At 37.3% G+C, this 17,156-nt stretch overlaps 1 protein-coding gene across 2 annotated transcripts in view; it reads right to left on the bottom strand.

The window, feature by feature from the left end:
• Window positions 1–7,433: 7,433 nt before the first annotated feature.
• The window catches only part of DYNC1LI1 (dynein cytoplasmic 1 light intermediate chain 1), a 32,341-nt gene continuing 22,618 nt past the window's right edge, over window positions 7,434–17,156 (bottom strand). Inside the window, exons 6-13 of one of the 2 annotated variants that reach the window (XM_089532879.1) lie at window positions 16,144–16,237; window positions 14,959–15,094; window positions 14,673–14,784; window positions 12,320–12,379; window positions 12,146–12,190; window positions 10,530–10,650; window positions 9,464–9,625; window positions 7,434–8,049 (exon numbers count right to left, since the gene is read on the bottom strand). In XM_089532879.1, the coding sequence (XP_089389005.1) occupies window positions 7,937–8,049; window positions 9,464–9,625; window positions 10,530–10,650; window positions 12,146–12,190; window positions 12,320–12,379; window positions 14,673–14,784; window positions 14,959–15,094; window positions 16,144–16,237 (843 nt within the window). In that variant the 3' untranslated portion in view covers window positions 7,434–7,936. Of the gene's footprint in view, window positions 8,050–8,093; window positions 8,380–9,463; window positions 9,626–10,529; window positions 10,651–12,145; window positions 12,191–12,319; window positions 12,380–14,672; window positions 14,785–14,958; window positions 15,095–16,143; window positions 16,238–17,156 lie in introns of those variants that run through there. The other variant, XM_089532880.1, reaches the window with a different exon arrangement.

Below are 17,156 nucleotides of genomic sequence, written 5' to 3'. Positions count from 1 at the left end.
TTCCACTTTCAGTGTTGTATTAACATTCAAAATACTGTCTGTAGAAATTAATAGGCGCTCACTTTGTACAAAATCAGAACATTGACCCAGCTCAGTAATGTCAACTGTCACTGGTAGCAGCTCTCCAGGGTTTTAGACAGGATTATTTTTAAACAAATCCTTAGAGATGATTCCTGGTAGTTTCCTATCCAGGTACCAACCAGGCCTGACAATGCTTGTCTTCTATAACCAGATAAGATCTAGTGTGTTTAAAGGCGTATGGTGGATCCACAGCAGCACTGTTGAGCGCTTTGATGTAGTGGACATGTCCAATCTGGTAGTCAGGTTTATGTTTATGGGAAATAAAACTTGTATGTCAGAAAGGTGCCACGAGATTCTTTTGCTGTTTTAGAGTTGTGTGAGTGTTGAACTCTTGGAGATGGTAGATCTGGATTCAAGCTGATATAGGATGTGCATTGATTTGGATCCGAATTTGTGAAATTCATAACCTAGAAGATAAAACAATGAGTTTAAAAAGCATAAAATGTAAAGCAGAAAGCCTTACATATTGTGGGAGGGTGGGATATGTGTGTTACTAATACACTAGCTAATTCTAGGCATTTGTTGTTAGCCATTATCGAGTCGACTTCTGGCAATCCTATGAAAGAGAGACCTCTAAGTTACCCTGTCCTCAACAGCCCTGGCTCAGGTCCCCACAAACTCAGGGAAGTGGCATAACCAGCATAACTAAAAACACTAAGAAACACCAACAGTTAATCGATTGATAATGAACCCAAGACAGGTGCTGCATTAAAGCGTAAAGGCTGGTGCAGATGGCTGATGTAATCTAATGAAAGACAGCCAAGATCCAAGTTACCCAGCATTACATTAACTTTAAGGAAGAGACTAATATTTTCAGAAATGGATTACAATGGACATCTTTTATCTTATTGGACAGGATATGTCAGCTGGTAGGCTAGGAAGATACAAAACAAGTTGAGAAGAGACAGACAAGAGGCAACTGAGCATCCACCTCTATCAGAGAGAAGGCTTCTATGTAACCTCAAAGATGGACTGTTGCTAGCTGACAACTACCCAGATTATTCTGATACAGACCATGCTGGTAAGAGAGAGAATATTTGCTCTCAACTAGCCTGTGCTACATAGATATGCTTATTATGAATAATGGATGCCTGTTATGGATGTTTATAGATATAATGGATGCTGCTAGATATAGCACTGCCCATGGATATTAACCCTCTCGGTGCACCTGTGTGACCAAAGATGCCTGTTTAGAGATAGCATAGTTTCTGCTAAAGAGATGGAGATGGTACAAAGGTTCAAGACTTACAGAAGTGTAGCATCTTACCTGTCATATACTGTAATGGATTGAATGTATTATGCCTTGCATGCAGTCTAATGCAATGAAAGTAATGTGCTCAGACACTGAGATTTCTATGTATCTCTTTATGGGGACTGTGTTGTTACTTCTATGACCGCATATAATAAATAGCCTAAAAGACTAACAAAGAGCCTGCTCATTCTCCCGTATAAATATCCTAGATACCAATACTTAGGCATACTCAAGTGGAGTGTTCTTGTTGACTCTGTCTGTCCAGATTTTACCTGTCACATTGTACATTGCACACTGGACCAGACAACCAAGTGATAAAAGGGACCTCCAGACAGATAAGCTGACAAATGACAAAGAACCCTCAATCTAAAGAGAAAGGGATGGGGAACCACTCCTGTTTCAAACCCTACCTATGGATTGGCCTCAACCAGGTGTTCAAATGTTTTACAGCTCTGAGCCATATCTAGCAGTGGCTGAGGGGCCATGGGCTCAACATCAATGTGTACACGTATTCAAAGCCACAGTAATACAAAGTCAAGTGAAATGCATGCTATTGGAAGCCTTTCAGTATGGAGGGCCTACTGGCTTCCTTCGAAAAGAGAAAGACTCACCAAGTTAGAGGGAGGAAACCCACAAATATGCACAGAGGGACTCCAAGCAAACAGTACAGGAGAAAGGAATTATAAGGAACAGACTTACAAACTCATGAAGAGTAACCATTAAATAAACACCACTAAGACTGCATCACTAAAAAGATAATCCGGTTTGACACCACTTTAATTGGCTCACTACTATGGAATTCTGGGGATTATAGTTTTGTGAGACATTTACACTTGCCTGTCCAAGAGCTCTGGGACCACAATAAAATACAATTCCCAGAATTCCATAGCATTGAACCATGGCAGTTAAAGTGGTATGAAACTGGATTATCTCTGCAGGGTGGATGCAGCCTAAATCAGGAATAGGAAACCAACTAAAGAGGCAATTAGACCTTCAGATGACAATGAGGTTAGAGAAGGACAAAGAAATGGTTTCTTTCCCAAAAAGACAGCTGAGCTGAAAGTTTATGGTGGAAAACTGGTTAGTCTTAAAAGTGTCTTTTTTGTGTCTGTCTTTACTGCAAATGATACACAATAGCTACGCAATACTGATACTTTTGAGTAGAGAATCTAAGAAATTTAGAGAAACGGGTAATAAAAAATGAAGTTAATGAAAATAACGAAGCATTATTAAAAACAAAATTGAGTTTATGCAGGGTTTGTAATGTGACTCTCCGGTTATTGTTGGACTGCAGCTCCCACCATTCATCACCCCTGGATATCATGCCTAAGATTTCTGGAACATATGGTTCATCTGGAAAGCCACAATCCAATCTCCAATACTGTAGGACAAGACCTGCAGAAAAGAAATCAATGTGGCTTCTACAAAGGTAAACCCATCACTAGTTTTTCTTTTCTTTCAGAGGGTCAACAAATGTAGATAAGGAGAGTGACCAAAGTGCTCCTGAGAAAACTTAATAGACATGAGATCAGATGAGAGATTCTTTTAAGAATCACTAACTGGTTAAAGAAGAGAGCCAGCATGGTGTAGTGGTTTGAGTGTTCAATTACCACTCTGGATACCAGGGTTTAATTCCACGCTTAACCATGAAACCCACTGGGTGACGTTGGGCAAGTCACATGCTCTCAGCCTCAGGGGAAATCAATGGCAAACCTCCTCTGAAGAAACTTGTCAAGAAAATTTCATGATAGGGTCACATTAGGGTGACCATAAGTTGGTTGAAGGCACACAAACAACAAAACTGGTTAAAGAACAGGAAGTACAGAACAGGAACTCCCACAATCAAAAGATGTAGCAGTGGGATTCCCAGGGATCTGTCTTGGGAATAATTATGTGTTTTAAAAAATAAAAACGTGAGCACAAGGAGAGACATGTTGGATCAAACCAGTGTCTAAGATCTAGCTGTGGCAATGCTTTAGCATATATAAATGTGGGTGCATCAAATCCTATAAACTTTTATTCAAATTAAGTTCCATGAAGTTTCCTCCTAGGCAACTATGCACAGAAATACAGTATTGTTATTTGACGTTTTTATTTGTTGCCTGTTTTATTGAACCCTTCCCTGTATTGTTATGTATTATTTATATGTATTATGCTACTATTTCTTAGATTGTACGCCGTGGGCAGGTTTATTTGTATCTTATTGTTTGTATGTACAGCGCTATATAAATAAAGCATAATAATAATAATAATAATGTAAATGGCTCATATAATCAAGCTATGGGAGTAGAATAGACAATACACACAATGTATTCTTACATTGAGCTTTACACCATTAGTACTTCACAAGTATATTTTAAGATTAGAAAGGCCATCTTCCAACTCTTCAGACAAAATGATTATGTGGGGGTGTTCAAAACACATCACAGGGAAATGTCCTTTAGTGTTCACTTAACGCTAGTAAATTATTCATTTAAACCAATTGAGAGATCTGCTACCTCCCCCTTGTGGACATCTCCAAAAGTGTAACAGATCTTCTTATGAGTATTAGCAGCAATTTAAGAATACGGTGCATCTGGTCGGGAGAGATAAAAACAGGTATTGTGTAGTAAGAAAGAAAAGAACATCAAGTGGTAAGTTTCCTTATATTTACTCCATTTTGTCTTGCTGCATTATGAGCAGGGTATAAATTATTATTATTATTATTATTATTAAGATTGGACTTAATGTGAATTTCAAAGAAAGTGTATGATTAGGAAGATGTACACATGTGCAGATAGAAGAAATAAAATTGCTTGTTTACATGCCATCTTTGAAAATAGTTAACATACTGTATACACTGTATAAACTTGTGTACAAATTGACTCCATGCATAAGTTGAGGGCAGATTTTTCGGGTCAAAATTATGGCTTTTGATATGACTCATGGATAAGTCGAGAGTAAAACTTAGGGGCATGTAGCAAAGGATCTAAGGGGGAAAACATCACTTCCCTCTCCCCTCCTCCTTTTCTTGACCTCTCCTGCAACCTAACACCACTTTCCTGGTGCTGGAGGAGAAAGTTTTAACATCAGATTGAAAATGGAAGGGACTGGAGAAAAATAGGGTCTGATGGCCAGAGTGGGAGGAGGGGGATGCAGAGAAAAGGTTTTAACATCGGATTGAGAAGGGAAGGGAAATGAGGTGTCTGGTGGTCAGAGAGATCCAAGGAGGGGGAGGAGGAAGTGGAGAGAAGGTTTTAACATCGGATTGAGAAGGGAAGGGAAATGGGGTGTTTGGTCATCTGAGAGATGCAGGGAGGAGTGGGAGTAGGAGGATGGGGAGAGGTTTTAACATTGGATTAATCACCTCTTTCTCATGGGAAGGTTAATCACCTCTTTTGCACACAAATTTGCCTAGGCAGCTCTTTCAGAAATCACTGCCGAGGCACAGACAGGCAGCGTGTCTTTCAGTACCTTTCTAAGCAGTATCACTGTACTGAATAATTAAGTTGACCCAGATTTTTGGGCATAATTTTTTCAACTTATAGTTGAGTATGTATGGCGGTCATTGCCTCAAGGTTCAGCACCAGAGAAGACACCCTTCTGTAGGAGATTATTATGCTAAATGGTCATAGCTATTATTATCATTGCTTTCCCCTTGCAAATATCTAATTTTTAAAATTCTTTCTATGCTAGAATATTATTGTACATACTTAGGAACACTGAACAGCTAAATCCCAACCTACCTGAGAAGAGGCTTCTGCCTTTGTATCGCATAGTGATCTTTGATTCTGATCTATTGGACACAAACCATGGGCAAAATTCAAAGGAAGGAATGGAGAATGACATTTTCAGTGGCAGTGTCATAAAGCTCTTTTTCCCTGGAAGCTCCACAATACACTCTTTCTCTGAAAAGCAGATACAGTACATTCTAAAATCTCTGCTAGATTTTTTTCCCATTTAGCTAGCATTTATTTTAATGCACTTAAAACATTGGTTATGTCATCCATTTTAAACATTCAACCATCTTTTCAACCAATTTTTTCCCATCTTACTCTCATGTTTCTTTCCTATCCTGCTGTTGGTATGGAGTAGACTTCCAAATTATATTGATGGTCAAGTGCTCATAATATTTCTTTTTGTCCCATTTAAATTTATGTGCCTCGTTAAAATATTTTCAGAAGCTTCACAGGAACAAAGAAATGTGACCTGTATGTACTTTTTTTCTTTTTTGGCAACAGAGCTATCTTCTAAGGAACATGACAGTATTGAATATATTTATTTGCTATGTTCAGATATACCCACACTCTAATAGAACAAATTATGTGAGTATGCAGAGGCTAAATATTAGAAGCATTACATGTCTGTAATTAAGAATTATACCAGTATATTGATATGCATAAACAATTCAATCCTAAGTAATAAGTGAAAAGCATGATACTTACCTTATCTGTTGGATAAACTCATGCACATCTTAAATGAGCACCAGAATGCTCATTCTGTGTTTACACAGTAGTAATCTGTTCAACAGTTGAACAGATTTGATTAGAATTCAAGAACTTTGTAGTCTTCTGTAAAGCTGTTCCTTTCAGGTTAAGCATTCTCTCCACAAATTTAGATCTTAGTGGTATAAACACATTGTAGCCATAAGCTGAGGCTTCTTCTTTTATCTGTTAGTTGTTGAGTTCCCTCAACTTCCCCTTTAGAAATGTCTTTATTTTACAGAAGGATTTACAAGCAGCAGTTTCAAATTTGCTGCAGACGCATGGGGAAGCTCGTGTTAATTTCTTTCCACTGTCACATATAGTAGCTATGATCTGAAGAATCATGTATGAAATTCCATGTGCCTAATAATCCTTTTGTACCTGCTTCTTTGAACAACCATTCCACATACTATATGGTAAATTGCACTGAAAGGGAGAGAACTTGTATTTTTAGGTCTACTGCAGTCTTTTGTGGGAAGGGAATGAAATTCCAGCGGAGGCAGGGTGTGCAATACTGTAGATACACCTAAAATATTAGTATAGATCACATATTTCCCCCATTTATCCATGAAAAAGCAAACCCTAGCATTGATATAGAGTGTGAGTGGTCAATTGTGGCTGTCATAACTTTGTTTACTACAGCTCTTAGCAGTCCAACTAGCTAGATCTAAAGAGAGTTGCAGTCCAACAGATGAAGGACCACAGCTTCCCACTTCTGATTTATAAACACTTACATATCAGATTCAAAGTATTGGATCTTGTGCAAGATATTGCACTAAAAGTAAACAGAATCATTAATTTACAACATCTTGTCTATAATTTTAGCAGGTATTTCTTAGAAGTGGTAATTTATAGCAATAGCAATTACATTTCTATACCACTTTATAGTACTAAGCACTCTCTAATTGGTTTACAATGTATTAGCCAATTGCCCCAACAAACTGGGTACTAATTTTAGCGATCTACAAAAGAATGGAAGACCCAGTCAACCTAGAGCCTTGCAGGATCGAACTCACAACATTTTGGCTGCAGTACCAGCATTTCATCACTGTACCACCAGAGCAAATTCAATGGTCTGAGAGCAACTGAAAGTGCAGTACTGTTAAATGACCTGATCAACTCTCTAAATGATACTATTAGAATCATGTGAGAACACTTACAGAAAAACTGTTACTTAGGGCAAGAAACAAATGCTATATTCCCAAACTGTCAACATTTGTACAACCTTTCTAGAAGGGAACTTATTAAAGAGATATATGTGAAAGTCACAACATTATCAAACATACATGCACTTTCTGCTCCCAAAACAAAAAATGGGATAGGTCTATATGAAAAAAAATATCTGCAGACAATTACCTTAAAAATTAGAGGGTAACATTTACTGCATTCTACATACAGCCAATGTTCAAAATGTTACGTGTCTGTCTGAAGTTTCCCAGAAAATTTTATGTTCAAGGCATCTGCCGGGTTAATTTGAAAATGATCTTTTAGATGTTTAAGGTTATCCAGCTTTAATCCTAGCACTTTAAAACAGTTCACTGGTAAATCCTTGATAGTGTAATAGATCCTGGCATGACAGTTTAGTTCAAGTAGTTTAATCCAATTTAAATATCAAATGAGATCAGCGCAGTCTGAAGTCATATTCCAAATGAAGTGTTAAATTTTATTTCAGTTAGTTTATTGATGGTGCACAAAAAACAACAGTTGATTGCTCTCTTTCCAACAAAACCTAGGAAATCCTCCCCCTTGAGGTTAATTTGTAAAATTGCACTGAACTAAAAAGTTTGGGAGATCGGTATAAATTAAGTGCCCATGTTGCATATCAATTTTCAACTCTTCAAGCAGCTTTTTGCATTAGAAATGATTAAGTGGACACTTCCAATTTACAGAATTACACTGACTTTTAAACAAAATCCAGATACTTCTGAACGCCACATTGTACTGTGAACAAGAGTCTTACATTGTGTGATAACTTTCCCTCTGTACAGTTCCCTTTTACAATGTTGGGCAACACAAAGACACGAACTGCTTGTCCTTTTCTGAAAGTGTGTCAGCTCCCTAGTCCCAGTCACGGAAGGAAGAAGCAGAGGCAAGTTTAAATTATCCCAGAAAATTGAATAAATGGCTATATTTGGTGTCTTCAAGATGCTTCACCTTCTGTTGGGGATGTCGGTGTTGTTGGAGAGACCAGATCTGGTTTTCGTGACATTCTGTCCAATTCAGCTTGAACATCTGTTAAGACAGGCTTCTGGCCTAAACAAAAGGAAGCAACATGTATTGTTTTATGTGAAACATACCCTACAAATAGTGTATATCAAGTGTTCATGATCACAACAGTCAATACAGAGTTGCTATTAAATATATCCAGCATTATTATAAAATGTAGTTCATTCCCAGATGAAGCCCTGAGCTTTAGGACACATTGCACATTTATCAATAATGTCTAGTTATCACTCTAAAAGTGTTATACAGTTCTCTAATCAGAATTTGTCTTTTGATGCCAGTAAGGGTGATGGGGGAGGGAATACTTATAGAGAACCAGCTGGTGACAGGGCATGTTTAGTTTGTTCTTCTCTGATGGATCTAAGAGGGATTTGGGGGAAGGGAGGGGAGAACAATGCAAGAAAGAATAGAGTGAGGAAGATATAAGCACCTCTCAAATACACACTGATTCTCCCCCACTTATATCTCGCTACCCCCATGTTGCTTTGGCAATGCCAGTTTGTCAAGGTAATGTGTAGTTCCACCATTAGTTACAATAGTACATTCATGGCAAATAATCTTTTGCAGCATACATATTTAGCACAATTAGCTAGATTGCTTCAGGGCAGGCTTAATACGAAAGTGTCCCTGTTTACAAGTCAGGGGAGGAAGAGAAATGTAATACAGAATCTACACTGGCCAAAGCTTTGAAGGTCTCATATAATGTAGTTTTCACCCTGCAATCTACTTCAACCTCTACAAAAGCCTCTTCCTACCTATACACAGAAAAGACAGTTCTGATGGAAAACTGAGACAGAATGACTCTATGGCCTGTTACAGACTGCCAAAATAAAGCTGCTTCGGGTTTCTTTGGAGGTATGCTGTTTAAATGATGCATGCATCCTAGGAATCCGGAAGCTGCACCAAAGCTGCACTCCGGTGCTTAGGAATGGAGTGTGGCTTTGGTGCAACCTCCGGACTCATAGGACCCATGCATCATTTAAACAGCATACCTCCAAAGAGACCTGAAGCAGCTTTATTTTGGCAGTCTGTAACAGGCCTATTAGTGTTAAAAAGAGAAGCAGAATGATTAAGCTTGATAGATTCATCCACTCGTAAATGAGAGCATTCCAATTCAACAGTCATGGAGAAGATCAGTACAGTACAGTGAAAACAATTCTTGTCGTTATCAAACATGCTAACATTTTACAATATTACAATTTCTGGCAGGTCCTCCTGTACCCTGCACATGTTTCTGTTCTAACACTCTTGCATTCTGTAACATTCTTACTTGATGTAAGTAAAAGGAGTAAGTTTCACCTGGTCATCTGTCTACTGCAAAGCACGCAATAAGAGAATCCCCCATCTCTGAACAAAAGAACACTTGCAGGAAAGGGGCCAAAGGCAAAATGAAAGGGACCAAAAATGTCCATTTTATCCAACTATACAATTTTTGCACACTCACCTGACTTTTTTGCAGATGTTGGCAAGCTGCTGCTACTGCCACCACCCGTGCCTCCTACTCCTCCAGGACTGCCAACGCCACTAGGTCCACCAGGTGAGCCTGTCTTCTTACTTAGCAAACTGTTGAAAAAATTAGCCAGGACTCCTTCACTTGTGGCTCCAGCTAAAAGGAAATTAAAACTGTGTTAATACAAATTAATTCAAAATCTTTTAATACAGTGGTGCCTCGGGTTACGAAATTGATTCGTTCCGCTGTCAATTTCGTAACCCGAAAGGCTTTCGCAAGCCGAATCCCCATAGGCGCTAATGGGGAAAAGCCGCGATTTGGTGTAAAATAGCGCCGAAAATCACCAAAAGTTTTTTCGTAACCCGAAAAAACTTTCTTAACCCGAAACAGTTTTTTTAAATTAATTTTTTTCGTATCCTGAAAATTTCGTAAGCTGGGTAATTCGTATCCCGAGGTACCACTGTAACTGTAAATATGTTTTCTATACAATGTAATTTAAAATCTAAATGATCGATTATATTTCATTACAGCTTCATGTACTGAGCATTAAAAGCCAATATCCCAACAGAATGTATTAGGAAAACGTAATCAGTACCTAACTGCCAGATGATTTTACCTTCTACAGACCTCCTATGTATAAGATCTTTAACACTGCATCAACAGTGCAGAAATAATTTAACTGCCATGGCTCAATGCTATGGAATTCTGGGAAATGTAGTTTTATGAGATATTTATTCTTCTCTGTGAAGAGTGCTCTGGTGCCACAACAAACTACAATTCCCAGAACTCCACTAAGCCATGGCAGTTCTTCTTCTTCAATTTTCATCCAATTCACAAGGATAATGTCTATCCTGGAGAAAGAATTATATCCCACCATCTGAAACTTACAACTATCTTCAACTGAATAAATGTTAATTTGGAATTTTGCATTTTAGTAATTACACCATCACCGATAATCTACAGAATAATCTATTGGAAGGAGTCTGAACAAGAAACATTTACTACTCATATACAATATGTATCAATATTTAAATTAGAAAAAAACATTAAAGGGCCTTACCCTTCATACTAGGATCAATTTTTTTTGATCCAGCAGGAATGGGTGTAACACTGGCAACATTGGAAGTGACAGATCTGTTTGGTGTTCTGGGAGATCCTCCAGGGACTCTTGGTGAGGTATCCTACAAAGGAAGTACGTACTCAAGTTGAAATACTGAGCTTCCAGAAAATATGGGAGGCGACTCTTAAGATGTTTCTTTAGACATTTAATGCAAAGGATCATAGGAAGTTTAAATTACAGGTGACTAGTTAACAGACATATGCAGTATTTACAAATTACTCAGTTTATGAAAATTGGAACGGAAATACTGTTAATGGAAAATTGACTCTGCATTGTCACAAGGATCCCATTTCAACATCTAGAAATCATGCTATCCACGTAATGACTAAGGTGAAATAATTTCTTCTTTGTGCTACACAGTAAAGCTTTTGACAAGTTTTTTTTTTTAAAAAAGTAACATCTTTTTTCTTTTTTTATAAAAAAATTAAGAACATAAGAACAGTCATGCTAGGTCAGAAGAAAACCTTATTTATTCCAATGTTCTGTTCCCATGGTAGCCAATCAGTTGCCTGTGGGAAGCCTGCTAGCAGGACTTGAGTGTAACTGCATCTTTTGCCTTACACTTCTAAACACAACATATGGGCTATGATATTGGCCGTAGTAGGCAGTCATCCTCACTAGCAGCCATTCATGGCACCATCCCCTATGAACTGATCCAGCCCTTTCTCAAAGCCATCCAAGCAAGTTAGCAGCTGTAACTACACTTTGTGGCAGTGGACTCTAATTTGCCTGTGAGCTGTGTTCAGTTTCAGTGGATGAACCCAGGATCAAGTATTATGCAGGAGAATAAAGGTTTTCCCTTATATATTTTTCATCCTAAATAATTCCATATACCTCTAGCTTTCCTTCCTTTATTCGTCATTTCTCTCTAACACTGTAACTTTTTCTGATAGGGCAGATGTTCCAGTCCTTTAATCATTTTGGTTTCATTTTTCTGCACCTGTTTCCCAGCTCGACAATGTTCTTTTTTGAGCAATCATGACTGTCCTATACTATTTTCTACCCTTCTGAACATCTTATCTTTGAATTTATATTTATATTTTATGTTTCCAGTTGGTTATCTTAACACTGTCATCCTATTCAGAAGTAATCCCCACTGAGTTCAGCTAGGCCAAACAAGTAGATGCTACAAGATTACAGCCCAAAGAAGCGAAAATATTACTGCTTTTATAGCACGATAGCAAGTACATTACTATGTCACTTATCAGTGAACTAGCACCCCTAAGCGGTTGTGTAAGCCAATTGGCCCTAACAAGCTGGGTACTCACTTTACCGACCTATGAAAGGATGGAAGGCTAAGTGGACCTTGGATCCCTGCCTGGGATCGAACTCACAACTTTGTGGCTGCAGTACTGGCATTTAACCACTGCGCCACCAGGACTCCCTGGTACAAAAAGTTGAATTACTAGCACATTCAATGTGCATGTGCGCACGAGCCCTTTTCTTAGATAAGGAATATGCAGAGGTGATATTTCACCAAAATAAGGAACCATATTCAGCTCACTGCTATATAAGTTTACTATCAAGGTATTAGTATTTAAACAAGCGTGACTAACCACTGGTCTTCCAGCTGCAGTAGGTGGCTGTTTTGCTAACAGGGACTGCAAAACAAAATGAAACACACATTATGAGGAAAAGACAATAAATTCAAGTCTTAATCTAATTTAATTCTAGTTTAAATAAAATGCAATTTAAAAGAATATGCAGAGTACATACAAATCAGTCACTACCTGTTGCTTCATAAGAAATACTTGATCATCTTCTGCTACTATCTCTTTCTCATGAACAAACTGCAATAAGGAAAAGAACTTTTTAATAATACTGGAACTAGTATTATTTAGTTTGTTTAATAGTGTAATATTTAATATTAACATTATTTATTACGAAGTTAATATTTAATAATATTAGAACAATTTGTAACAAATGTAGACACTGGAATCCTCAAAATAAATACAATGAATGACTACAGAATAATTTTATAGTTTTTACTTTTTGACCTCTGTATCAACTTTTTTAGTGAGTCCAATATTGGGATACTCTTAAAGAGGGCTCAAAGGCCATGGGTGGTATATAAGGCACCAGACTGGTTATTAACTAACCAACGCTTGTTATAGAGAGAGCATATTGTTCCTGCATTCGCTCATCTACACAAGCTGCTTCTATTCTAGCAAATCCAGTTTGAAAGTACTGATTTTCAAAAGAAATAGCCATGTTAGTCTCTTACAGAGTAAAAAAAAAAAAGGAATGAAGGGGGAGGGGAAAAAAGAAATATGGCAACACCCTTAATGGGCTTTTATTTTTGTACAAACTTGGGTGGATATAAATCCACTTCTTCAGATGCAGTCTTAAGCGGTATTAATGCTCCATGGATGAAGCCTATTTATACAGTTGTGGGAGCAGGTATTACATTCTGTATAAATATGCTTTATACCCAAGGCACTCAACACTGCATCCCATTTTAATTACATTACCAACACACTTCCATGTCATCATATAGAGCAGGGGTGGAGAAAATGGGGACTTATTTTGTGCCCTCTACAGACGCATCCCCATCTCAAATTAATATTTTGTCACTGAAATACAGCCCAAAAATATTTTTAAAACATTCAAAACTGCCAAAACATGTTGTTCTGACTTCCCTTACACTCCCCCTCCCCTGGAATCAGCTTTATTACTGGCAATCCTGGGCCAGAAGTGACATCCATAGGAGTGGCTATATACAGGAAAATCACCTTTTGCCCTCTGCCATTGCCAACTCCTGGTATCACTCCAGCACTGCTGAAATGCCTCTATACTGCTGTATAAATTAGCCATCCACAATTCTGGCATAACTCCACGCCTCTACCTCTCAACTTCTATGCTGTTAAATGGTTTCATCAGTGACGCTGTAAAACATTTAGCAATACCACATCTCATGTAACAGAGATAGAGCCCCATGTGGAATTAGTGTGATACTGAGTTCTCAGTGTTACAAAACACGATGATAAATTGACATATCTGTTGCTCCCATTATATAGTGTATATATTTGACAATTAAGCCAAATTATGTCTTGAACCAGCCTAATGTTTCCATTAGTGCAGAACATGGCAGCCAGGTTGGTTTCTGGTAAAGCCAAAAGCAATCACATAACATCTATTTTAAAATCGCTCCACTGGCTGCCCATTAGTTTCTGGGCACAGTACAAGGTGTTGGTTATGACCTTTAAAGTCCGAAATGGCTTGGGTCCAACCTATCTTTGGGATCGCCTCCTTCCATATAATCCACCCCACACACTCAGGTCCTCTGGGAGGAATTTATTCCAGCCTATGAAAACTAGGCTGTCTGCAACCACCCAGAGGACCTTCTCGGCAGCCACTCCCAGATTATGGAATCGCCTGCCAGAGGAGATCCATCATATTACCATCTTAAACAGCTTTAAAAAGGCTCTTAAGTGAGATCTCTTCCAGCAGGCCTTTCCTGAATAGATAACCAGCCACTAAATCGAAACCTATCACCCCTCTGACTCTGCTATAACCACTGTCTGATTTGTCTATTTTAAGGTATGTTTTTAAATTGTTAATTGTGGGATACTGGGATTTGGGATTGTAAAATTTTAACTTGTAAAATGGTTGTCTCTGACAGCGAGGCGGGATATAAATTTAAAATTATTTTATTATTTTTTATTAATGTTATTATCTTCTTAAGACTGGGCTTTCATACGTTTAAATATGTCCCAATTCACATTTCCCACTATATTCTATGCCTAGTTTTTTTCAAAGATGCTTCTCCTAATGGCCAACTCCACAGATGGATAGTATCCCTTCATTTCCAGCCCTACTTTATGAAAGAGTGTAAGTAAAAGATGGTATGCTAGGAGTAATATATGTTAGTCTTGAACAGATGTAATTCGTAAATCCGCTCTCTCAATGACTTCAAATGACATTTACTTCCAATTACATTTGACTGCAGCCTAAAAAAACAGTGACAAGCAAAACATAGGTTTGTATTACTGTCACTTGAAATAATTTCTTATGCTTGAAAATGAAATAGTTTGTTGAAATTAAAACAGCATTTTTTTAAAAAAAATACTGTTAAATAATTACCTTTCTGACTGGAGGCTTTGTAATAATATCCTCAAAACTGTCACCCACTTTCAAAGTCTGGAAGTTCTCATGTAATATTCCTATCTTCTTTTCATTGTCCCATCCTGCAGGACTGAAGATACAAAAACAGTTAAGACTTATTTCTCTTTTTATTAAGCTACATCCTATAATAAGATAATCATCTTTCAAAACAGAACAAGAATTTTCATTTGAGAATCTATGATATGTTTCCTACACATTATAACATGAGATAAATTTATGATAGAAGAATAACTAAGTAACTTACATAAATACGGCTTCTTTTTCCACAACAATGGCAGGTGAATTGAAGGGGAATCCATATAGTTTCTGGACAATATATTTATACACTATATCAATATTCTTATTTTCCTTTACTGAAGTGTAAATAAGTGCTGCACCATCTGAATTATTTGTTAAGGAAAATGTATAAATTTTTATCTGCTTGGCAGTGTCAGTTTGGAATCAGTAATAGTGTAATATATTGCAACCTAATACAAATATTGAGAATATTATGTTAGATTAAGGTTTAAATCTATTAATTACCTTCCCTGTCAAAATGAGGAAAAGAAACCATGTTTCTTATGAAAAAGCTAACTTAATCAGACTACTCAAATAGCAAAAACATTTTCATTTTTACAAACAATTATGACATAACTTGTTACACCAAAATGGGGTGCAGCTTCTTCATGTTAACAGGTGCTAGTTTAAACACAAGTCTAGCTCAAATAAGTGAAACATGTTCACAACCAAAATGATGGGCAAAACTGTCATCACATCTACAACTGGAAAAACAGGTATATATTCTTACAAGCAGGTTACCAGGGATGAATCATCAGCCTTCAAACGGCTATAGAATTAAATACTTCTTAATTACATCCCAAGTCTAATATCACATCCTCACTTCTCTGCTATCCTGTGATTCCTAAATAGTCAACTGTAGACAATAAATATAGCTGTGTTTGATATTATCATCAGCATGTTGCTTCAGTCTTAAAAACACTGATTTCTGAAGAATGGTTAACTGTTTTGCACTTACCAGACTTACTGAGAATATAGTTTATCTTAACAGATGCCTGTTTTGGATAACCATATCTTTGGCTCAATAAATTAAAATATAAACAAACTTTTTTATTACACACGCCACCTTTTGTTCCTTAGTTCACAGCACAAACAATGAAGCCATGGCATCTAGAAAGCAGATTTCCTATTTTGATTGAACCAGGACATTAAGGTTACTAACTATGAAATGAGACAGAATATTAAACCAGTTTTAAACTATGATTTAATATCCGGGTTTGTTCCAAGGCTGCACACACAGTTTTCAAGTTCGAATGAAGATATGGTCAAGCCAAGTTAGTATCATTCCTCATGGGCTTTGAGTGACTTTATAAGGTCACTTTGGATAACAGCTACCCAGACATCCAGGATGAATTTTACTAATAAAGGATACATTGTAAACAAAACCGTCGGATGTGTGACTGAATGAAATCAAAGTGCTCATCTCTGTAATCATGCTCTTTTTCCAGCAAACTAATTGCATCACACTGCAAATAAATAAAACAGTATTTAAAATCAATATATCAGCATTATTCTATCACTGAAATTCCAAAGTACATACTCCATTCAAATGATAGTACACAGAGTTTATATTTAACAGTCTGCTTTTACAGTGCAAGTTTTTTAACATCAATTACTAGGCTATTCAAGAATGTTCCCTATGTAAATACTTGTAAGATGGGAGACTGCTGCTGCTGCTTCCAAATCAGAACCTACTCTAGAACCAATATAATGTATTTGAAACACATGGATTTCTTAAGAGGAGGAAGCCCCCTTTTTACTGTAGAAACTTGGAAGACCCGTGTCTGTAGCTGTTTGGACTCATCTAAAATAAATTTCAAAACAAGATTCAAGCAACTAAACATAAACACACATTTTGAATTCACCATTTCATCCACTATCTAGCAGCTCTGAAGTGTGCTGAGAGAGCTTTAGATACTTTTTAAGTTCTCACCCCTTTTTAAAATTAATTATAATGGCCAGGGTCCAAGAACTGCTTCAGGAGACATGCCCAAGGGCTTGAGCATACTCAGCACTATTTTTTTTTAAAAAAATCTTCATTTTGACAATGTCCAACATACTTCCTCAGACACTGTTTCTCATGGCTTCAAAAGTAGTTTTGCATATGAGGTTTACAGCTTTTAAAAAAAAAGGCCAAGCTGAAAGCCTCCTGGGGCATGCAAAACCAACTGTATGTTTCTCAGGATCTTGAGATTTTTAAAAACAGATTTTTTAAAAAGACGTAAAAGCTGCAGTTCTTAGCCCACTGACTACATTGTTAAATCCTGATGAACATTATGTCTGTTGTTGTGTGCCTTCAAATCATTTCCAACTAATGGTGACCCTAAGACGAACCTCTCATGGGGTTTTCTTGGCAAGATTTGTTCAGAAAGGGGTTGACCTTTA

The sequence above is a fragment of the Sceloporus occidentalis genome, unplaced genomic scaffold (assembly GCF_023333645.1).
Source record: "Sceloporus occidentalis isolate IW3139 unplaced genomic scaffold, rSceOcc1.0.p SCAF_7, whole genome shotgun sequence".
Classification (NCBI taxonomy): domain Eukaryota; kingdom Metazoa; phylum Chordata; class Lepidosauria; order Squamata; family Phrynosomatidae; genus Sceloporus; species Sceloporus occidentalis.
Note: the sequence above shows the minus strand (reverse complement) of the source record. Positions and strands in the feature narration are given on the sequence as shown.